The 9,764-nt window shown below is 54.3% G+C and overlaps 1 protein-coding gene across 3 annotated transcripts in view; it reads right to left on the bottom strand.

The window, feature by feature from the left end:
- The window catches only part of AGPAT3 (1-acylglycerol-3-phosphate O-acyltransferase 3), a 110,104-nt gene that overhangs the window by 7,648 nt on the left and 92,692 nt on the right, over window positions 1-9,764 (bottom strand). For all 3 annotated transcript variants that reach the window (XM_017538540.2, XM_037742038.1, XM_037742037.1), the window contains 4 exons: window positions 9,051-9,220; window positions 7,979-8,140; window positions 6,819-6,972; window positions 4,759-4,861 (listed from right to left, as the gene is read on the bottom strand). In XM_017538540.2, coding sequence (XP_017394029.1) covers window positions 4,759-4,861; window positions 6,819-6,972; window positions 7,979-8,140; window positions 9,051-9,220 — 589 coding nt within the window. The remainder of the gene's footprint in view (window positions 1-4,758; window positions 4,862-6,818; window positions 6,973-7,978; window positions 8,141-9,050; window positions 9,221-9,764) is intronic.

Raw genomic sequence — 9,764 nt, forward strand, 5'->3', positions numbered from 1 at the left:
ACAGTGAGACCCTGCATCTTTCTTTAAAAAAAAAAAAAAAATCTGATGTAAAATTTGGCTCATGTGTCTGAATAGTCGAGTTTTCTTGGAACGTGAATTCTTTCTTTCAAAAAAATCAAAGTTATACAAAATTCAGAAAATCTTGCCTTATAGTCAACCTGATTAAAATTAAATTCATTTTCTACAAAATTTTATTGCAAATTAACATGAACAGAAATAAAATGTGGTCTTCTCTTAAAAAGAAAAGAAAAACACGCATCCCTTCCTCCCACAAGTGGCTTCCGTGAGGGAGCCCTTAACAGCTGGCGCTAGATGCTGCCTCTTCCCTGCCACAGCTATCAGAGAATCACCTTGCTAGGGAAGGGTGGCCCTACGCCACCACGTGGGACTGCTGGTCTGCCCTGTGCACTGTCTGGGTTCATCATGGACCTTTATGAGGAAGAAACAATTCATTGTGTTGTAAGCCAAAAAAACCCAAAACACCAAAATTAAAACCTGCCTTCCACGGGCAACCGCAGTGCCTCCCAGCGCCCAGGAGGGGGCGACGGCGCACCTCAGAGCAGGAAAGACCCTTCTGGAGCTGCAGGGCCCACGGCGAGGTTTCCACGCCCGCCAGTTCTCCACGATCTAGGGCCACACGACTCGCACTTCCGTCTAGAAACTGAGGACCCTGAAGCTTTGGTGTATGGGGTTTCCACCTATGGATCTTCTCCCCATCAGAAGTGAAAGCTGAGACCTGTTACAACACAAGCACACACCACAGGCCAGCACACACCACACGCCAGCACACACCACACACCACACGCCAGCACACACCACACGCCAGCACACACCACACACAAGCACACGCCACACACCAGCACACACCAGACACCAGCACACACCAGACACCAGCACACACCACACGCCAGCACACACCAGACACCACCACACACCACACACCAGCACACACCACACACAAGCACACGCCACACACCAGCACACACCAGACACCAGCACACACCACACGCCAGCACACACTAGACACCAGCACACACCACACACCAGCACACACCAGACACCAGCACACACCACACACCAGCACACACCAGACACCAGCACACACCACACGCTAGCACACACCAGACACCAGCACACACCACACACAAGCACACGGCACACACCAGCACACACCACACACCAGCACACACCACACACCAGCACACACATACCAGCATGCGCTACATGCCAGCACACACCACACACCAGTGTGCATGCCAGCATATGCAACGTGCCAGCATATGCAACGTGTCAGCACACGGCACACACATGTGAGCATACACCACACACCACACATCAGCAAACGCTAGTACACAACAGCACACACCACACATCAGCACACATGCAGCGTTCACGAGGCTCCACCGCACGCTGGTGAGCAGATGGCAGTGAAGACAGCACCACGTCCCAGTAAATAAAACAGCTTAATGCTGGCCCCAGGCTCAGCCGGCATGGGGAGGACTCGGCACAGGCGCCGTTTCAGAAAGGACCCAGGCCAGAGGCTGTCTCTGTCTACAGTGAGGGGAGGGCCTGCCCAGAGGCCCACCCTGGCTGACTGTGGCCCCTGACACACACAGGTCATACACACCACACCACACACACAAAGCACATACAATTTATACACACCATGCCGCACACCACCCCCACATGATTCATATACACACACCACACACACACACACACTTATAGTTTATACACAGCACACACATCAATTTATACACACACGCCACACCACACATGATTTATATGCACACACCACACTACACACACACCACACTCATATAATTTATATACACACACCATATCCACACCAGACAGACCACACACACATCCACATTTTTCACACACACATGCAGATTTATAATTTATACACGCACCACACAGTACACACACACATATATAATTTATACACACACTACCACATACACCACACACATTTCTTGCACACCACACACATCACACCACACACACATATGTAATTTATACACACACTATATCATACACACTGCCCCACACAAATATGTAATTTATACACACATTTTTACACACATACCACACATTGAATTTATACATACCACATGTATATATTTACACACTACACTGTACATACCACACCCATACACAACACACATACCACACACGTAATTTATACCAAACATGCACATATATACACCACACGCACACATAACACGCCATACATACATCACATATACCGCATACATCATAATACACACCAAGCACACCCCACCTGAACACACACACACACACATACCCCACGTACAGGTTTTACTGTATGTCTGTTACATACATTATGAAATATATAAAGATAAGAATTTAAAATGACAAGATAAAAAGTAAATATAAATAAAAATTCTATCTTTTCTGCACTCCAGGGTGTCACCCTGAGCATGTGCCTCCTGGCGTTGACTCAAGCCCCTTGAAGGCCCTTGGCCAGGGGCCAGTGCTGGGGCCAGGAGAGCCCTGCAGCCATCCCGTACCCATGGCCCCGGGCGTTGGAGGAGGGCCAGCCCCATGCCCAGCTGAACCTGGTGCTCTAATGGCATGGCTGCGGAGACACTGCTGTTCCTCGGACAGCCAAGCAGCGAGTGACTGGAACAGCCGGGGCCTTAGAAGTTCAGAGTGAGTATTTATTAAAACATGATTGGGCAAAATAAAGGCAGTGGCGGGAAGGTCGGTAGATGAGGAGGGGCGGGGGGAGTCTGCTGTCTGCAGGAGCCGTGTGGCACGGAGGTGGCGGCGCCATGCAGCTTGGTGGGCGTCCCGGCTCCTCCACAGCCAGCACAGACCTTGGGCAGCTTCTCCGACCGTCCCGCCTCGGCCCACCACTAAGCACCAAAGGACAAGAGCAAGACGCGCCTCCCAGGCTCGTCTCGTGAGGGTGACTGTGGCCAGCTGTGGCCAGGATCTGGCCCACAGCCACCGGCTGCTATCACCCCACCTCATGTCCTGCCCCAGCCATGCGACCGTCCTGGGCCCCGGTCAGTCACTGCAGCCTCCACGGCCCACAGTGGCTCAGAGCTTCCTCCCAGGGCTGCAGACACACAGGGGAGAGGACCGCCAGCTCGGCCCCACTCACCCGGCTCAGGAGAAGAGGGGTTCCAGCTGTCATCAGCCAGTCCTTGAACCGGAAGGGAATGTGACCTAGCTCACGTTTATGTTCACAAACGATTCCTGGAAACCTCCCACCTACAGTGTGGCCCGAAGAACTGGGTGCTGTTGTGTTTTGCTCTGTTTAACTTGGACGTGCTCAGGCTCTCGAGACCAGAGTGTGGAGGGCCCATGGCCACGGCAGGCAGGCTAGGCTGACCAGGACACACCCAGCTGGTGGTGGTCGGATTGCAAATGTGGGAACGCATGCAGTGACAGCTCTGTGCAACCTCACACACACCACGGAGGACCCTGCCTTTCTGCACACACTGAATGAAACCAGAGACTGACGAGCTCAACGGGGGTCACCCAAGGGCGCACGGGTGCTTCAGGCACCTCAGAGCCAAGCTTCAACAGCCTGCCTGAAACGACGCCTCGCGCTGGGATCAGGGTCACAGCCGCAGCCTGTGTTTTAAGTCAACAGCATTTCTGGTGCGTTTTCTCCTCTACATGAGCCTGGAGAGTCCAAGAGCAGCAATGCTCATTGGCAGCACCCACACCCCTGACCCTGTGCGCAAAGAGACAGACTGCCCCCAGGAAAGCAAGCCCGGGGTGCCTCCCAGAGGCTGGACATGCCATTCCCTTTTTATTTCACTGGGACAGTGACCAGGGCCCGGAGTAGTGAAACCTCAACTCTCAAGACGGGGTTTAAAACAGGCTCTTTAGCCCAACGTGGTGGCTCACGCCTATAATCCCAGCACTTAGGGAGGCCAAGGAGGGTGGATCACTTGAGGTCAAGAGTATGAATCCAGCCTGGCCAACATGGAGAAACCCTGTCTCTACTAAAAAAATACAAAACTAGCTAGGCATGGTGGCATGTGCCTGTCCAGCTACTCAGGGGGCCGAGGCAGGAGAATCGCTTGAACACAGGAGCGGAGGTTATAGTGAGCTGAGATTGAGCCATTGCACTCCAGCCTGGGCGACAGAGCAAGGTCTGTCTCCAAAACAACAAAGAAAGCCTTCACCACTGTCTCCTTCAACACTGGGGTCCCCTGCATGCCGGACTGCCATCGCCAGGGCCAGCAGAAAGCCACTCCCAGCACTCTTCAGGCCAGAGGCTCCGCAGGGGCCCCGTCCTGCCCACCAAGAGACCTGCCTGGATTTCACCCTTCACAAGTCAGCGCCGTATGCCCCCAGGTCATGTGACTGTGGGTCCCAGGAGACTTCGGGAGCCTGGTGGGGTTTGAGTCCAGGCCAGGAAAGTCCAGTCCATCTTACAGAGGGCACTGCAGGGGCTTCCCAAGGAGGCAGAAGGAGAGATGGATGTGGCCCCAGTGACAGCTCAACAATTTCCCCAAAGGAAGGAAACACACCGTGCACCACGGTGAGTCTCCCATGCAGCCCCCATGTCTCCGTGTCCCCTCCGTGGCCTGCCTGCCCGAGGCCTGGACAAGTCCCATTGGGCCTTTCCTGTGTGCTGTTCACTGGGGCAGGGCTCCAGACGGACCCTGCATGTAGTTCCATCCCACAGGGCCACGGGACATGGAGCCTCTGCCCAGCACCAGCTCAGGAAGGTATGGGGGTGGCGCGGGACCGCAGCTCTGGCCTCACCTCACACACATGTCCGCCTCGTACTTCTTCCCGTAGAGGATCCCCAGCAGGGATGGGTTCTTGTTTCCCCTGAAGTTCAGGGTTACGTCATAGACAGCGGCGACTGTGGGGGGAGACGGAAGGGTGGGTGACCCAGCACAGGAGGCCGCACCGTCACTGCCCAGGGAAAGAAGTTCCACCTGGGACCTGGCCCCGCCCTCGGGAGAACGTGCCAGGGCCAGCCCCGTCCTGGGAGTTGACACCAGAACTTCTCCGAGTTTCTTTCACCGTTTTCCCCGTCCTCCTCTGCTGACCAGGGCACTGAGTCGCTGGCGTTCCCCATGTGTACTGATGTTGCGCGTGTGTATTGCATGCTGTGAGTACTGACGCTGTGTGTACTGTACGCTGAGTGTGTACTGATGCTGTGCCTGTGTATTGTATGCTGTGAGTACTGACGCTGCGTGCACTGTACACTGTGCGTGTGTACTGATGCTGTGTGTACTGTATGCTGTGGGTACTGTACGCTGAGTGTGTACTGTATGCTGTGCAATGACACTGTGTGTACTGTATGCTGTGTGTACTGACGCTGTGTATACTGTACACTGTGCGTGTATACTGATGCTGTGAGTGTGTACTGTATGCTGTGGGTACTGATGCTGTGTGTACTGACACTGTGTACTGTATGCTGTGTGTACTGATGCTGTGTAATGACACTGTGTGTACTGTATGCTGTGTGTACTGTATAGTGTGTGTGTACTGCTGTGTGTACTGATGCTGTGTGTACTGTACAGTGTGTATACTGTATGCTATGTGTGTACTATATGCTGTGTGTACTGATGCTGTGTGTACTGACACTGTGTGTACAGTGTGTGTGTACTGTTCAGTGTGTGTGTACTGTATGCTATGTGTACTGTACGCTGTGTACTGATGGAGTGTGTACTGTACACTGTGTGTATACTGTACACTGTGTGTGTACTATATGCTTTGTGTACTGACGCTGTGTGTACTGTACAGTGTGTGTGAACTGTACGCTGTGTGTGTACTGTACGCTGTGTGTACTGATGCTGAGTGTGTACTGTACGCTGTGTGTGTACTGTACGCTGTGTGTGTACTGTATGCTGTGTGTACTGATGCTGTGTGTACTGTACAGTGTGTGTGTACTGTACACTGCGTGTACTGTACGCTGTGTGTACTGATGCTGAGTGTGTACTGTACACTGTACTGTATGCTGTGCATACTGATGCTGTGTGTACTGACAATGTGTACTGATGCTGTGTGTATGATGCTGTGTGTACTGTATGCTGTGCGTGTGTGCTGACACTGTGTGTACTGTATGCTCTGCGTGTGTGCTGACGCTGTGTGTGTGCTGACGCTGTGTGTACTGATGCTGTATGTACTGTATAGTGTGTGTGTGCTGATGCTGTGTGTACTGATGCTGTGTGTACTGTACAATGTGCGTACACTGTATGCTGTGTGTGTACTATATGCTGTGTGTACTGACACTGTGTACTGTACACTGTGTGTGTACTGTACGCTGTGTGTACTGATGCTGTGTGTACTGATGCTGAGTGTGTACTGTACACTGTGTGTACTGTACATTGTGTGCATTGTATGCTGTGTGTACTGATGCTGTGTGTACTGATGCTGTGTGTATTGTATGCTGTGCGTGTGTACTGACACTGTGTGTACTGTATGCTGTGCGTGTGTGCTGACACTGCGTGTACTGATGCTGCATGTATTGTACTGACACTGTGAATGTGACCCTGCTGTCTGGCTGCTTTCTGTTCTTTGTCCCTTTCTTTTATTTTGACTCCTTTTGGAGTAGTAAGACATCATCATCATTATTTCCCTGTATAAGGTTTTGCGTTATGTATTTTTTATTATTTTAATTGTTTCTCATGAGTTATTATTTTATCACTTCAAAGCCTGACGTGGGAGCCTTCCAGTGCTAACCCCTCACTTGATTGCTTTTGCTCTCTTGGTATCCTACATTTCACATGGAACACACTCATTTTTTTTTAAGAAACCACTGTTTTCCGTGCACACGGTGGCAGCCCTGGCTCAGGCAGTCTGGGGCCTACCTGTCCCCCGGAGGCACTTGACCGCGGTGGTGAAGCCCTTCGTCCGAGGCAGCAGGTGGTACTTGAGGACAGGCAGCCCCTTGGCGGCTGCCACCTCCATGCTGACGCGGTGCTTGGTCTCCGTGAAGCGCGTCCCCTCACAGTACAGGAGAAACTAGGGTGGACACGGAGATGAAGGGTCACTCTACAGAGCAGCCACCCCGCCTCTCTGACAGGCGGCAAAGGCTGTGGCTGAATTGTGGAAATCGTGGCACCGCTTTAGCGAGCAGCGAGGGGTGTGGCTGAAGCATTCTTTTGTTCTAGGGCCGCAGCCTGCACTCCAGTCACACACACTCACACAGGAGAGCTCCAGAAAGAACTTTCCAGAAAGAACTGGAATATGAAGGTATGCCAGGGCAGCAGCCTCTGATGAGCGTGAAAACAGGGTTTCATCTACTGACCACAGCGTGACTTAGAAACGCTCACAGCAGCCAGGCGTGGAGGCTCGCGCCTGTGATCCCAGCACTTTGGGAGGCTGAGGCAGGCGGATCACCTGGGGTCAGGAGTTTGAGACCAGTCGGGCCAACATGGAGAAACCCCATCCCTACTAAAAATACAAAAAATTATCCGGGCGTGGTGGCACACACCTGTTAATCTCAGCTACTTGGGAGGCTGAGGCAGGAGAATCGCTTGAACCTGGAAGGTGGAGGTTGCAGTGAGCTGAGGTCGTGCCACTGCACTCCAGCCTGGGCAACAAAGCAAGACTCCGTCTTAAAAAAAAATTTAAAAAAGAACAAAAAACAAAACCCAGAAATGCTAACAGCACAGGCAGCCATTGTCCAAGACAGACCAGGAAGAGCGGACGGAAGAAGGAAAGGGGATGCAGACTGAGCAGGGTGGGCAGAGCCGGGCTCACTGGGGACACCCTGCCCTGTCCCCCCGACCTGGTCCCCTCAGGATGGCCTGGGCAGAGCTGGGACTGTGGTGGGTAGCAGGCAGGTGGCTCAGGAGAAACCTCCACGCCTGCAGCTCGGATGGGGGAGCCCTGGCCCTGTGGGAGACAGTGCCCATGTGCGGAGACTCTCGTGGGGTTTCCCAGCCTGAGATGTGGGCAGCGGGGCACCCGGAGTTGGCATGGCCTCATCCCAGCATGCAGGGCATCGGCCGCTCCGTGCACTCACCCACATGTACTCAGGGTAGTCGGACAGACGCCTCAGCCCCTCGACGACGGTGTCCCGGTCCTCCTCCCACTTCCGCTTGCAGAACACAATCTCCAGAAAGTACCACGTCCAGCCGATGAGGGGCACGTACAGCAGCTCCTTCTTAGCGAGGACCTTGGAGCTCTGGAGGGAGGAGGGCGGGGCAACCAGCACATCAGCACTGAACGGAGGCGGGGGCCTGGGCAGGCTCCTGCGTGGTGCCACTCTGCGAGTCATGGCTTCGTGGCTCAGGGTGTCTGTGGTGAATGAGGACCCAGCTTCTGAGGGTGGGTGGACACCCTTGTGAGGGTGGGAGGAAACTGAGGCTCAGGTGTGGCTGAGAGGGCCCATCCTCAGGGAGGGTGGCTGAGCCAGACGCAGAGGGTACCAGGCTTCCCAGGAATAGCCTGGGGGTCCTGCCTCACACACGGGCTTTGACTGCAATGAAATTTCTCTGCCAGCGTCGAGGAGTAGCTTAGATTTCATCTGAGGCAGCTTAGCTAGTGGAAGCAGTTCTGTGGGGACGCAGGTGGGGCCATCCCAAAAGCAAAGGCCATGACGAGAAAGAAGGGCACAGCTCGGGGACAGCTGAGGCCCCGCGGGCCAGGGCACCTCAACCAGCCAGGCACCACTGCCCAGCTCAGAGAGATGCCCCAGGAAGAACACCCAGGGACTTAGACCGCAGGGGCCTCCACGGCACCACCCCAGGGTCTCCCCTGCTCCCTCAGTCCTTTCCTTGGGAACCCCAAGCCTCTCCTAGCTCCTCTGCTGGGACCCCCACTAATCTACCCAATATCTCCCCCCCAGCACCTCCTCAGCAACCCCCTAGTCCCCTAGCACCTCCCCTGGGACCCCCATGGCTTACTCTAGCCCCTCCCTGGGACCCCAGTCCCCGCTCACCCCCAGGCCTCCTGGGAATCCCCTGCTTACCCCCAGACCTCCCGGGACACCCCCCCAACTTACCCCTGGCCCTCCTGGGACCCCCCCACTCACCTGCAGCCCTCTCTAGAAGCACCCCGCTTACCCCCAGCCCTCCTGGGACCCCCTCACTCACCCCCAGCACGCCATAGCGCTCACACATGGTCCACCCACAGAGGAAGTCGATCTCGAAGTTGTGGTTGAGGATAATGACTGCGTGCTCCTTCCCGAAGCGCTCCACCGTGGCCTGGTCCGTGAACAGCGTGCACTCCGTGCAGGACCACCACTCCAGCAGCATGACCAGCTCTGCGGACAGAAGGAGGGCATCAGCACTGGTGGGACCCTCCTCGGGGGATGGTCGGGGAGCGCCCACAGGAGACACCTACAGTATTTTCATCCAGGGTGGAAGTCTCTGCTAAACACGAGTCTTGAGTTACACAGAGTATGGTTTTTGAAATTACAATGGCCTTCTCTAAGCCACAGCTGGGGTTAGACAGACGGAAGGCAGTGGCAGGACGGGGGAGAACTCCCACTCTGCGTGGAGACATTGGTCTGTACGCCCAGTCACGATTCTCACGTGCACCATGTTGTGGCCAAATCCTGCACAGCCATGCCCTGTGAGAGGTGCAGGCAGATGAACAATGCCACCAGATGATCAGGAAGCAGATTACAACCATTGACTGTCCGCAGAATAGACAGTGGGAAAACGAAAGCAGTTAAGAGCAGAGTGGAGTCACGGATGATAGAGTCACAGGAATGGGGGAGTGGAGTCACGGATGATAGAGTCACAGGAATGAGGGGAGTGGAATCACGGATGATAGAGTCACAGGAATGAGGGGAGTGGAGTCAC

Source organism: Cebus imitator, unplaced genomic scaffold, assembly GCF_001604975.1.
Source record: "Cebus imitator isolate Cc_AM_T3 unplaced genomic scaffold, Cebus_imitator-1.0 Scaffold112, whole genome shotgun sequence".
NCBI lineage: Eukaryota > Metazoa > Chordata > Mammalia > Primates > Cebidae > Cebus > Cebus imitator.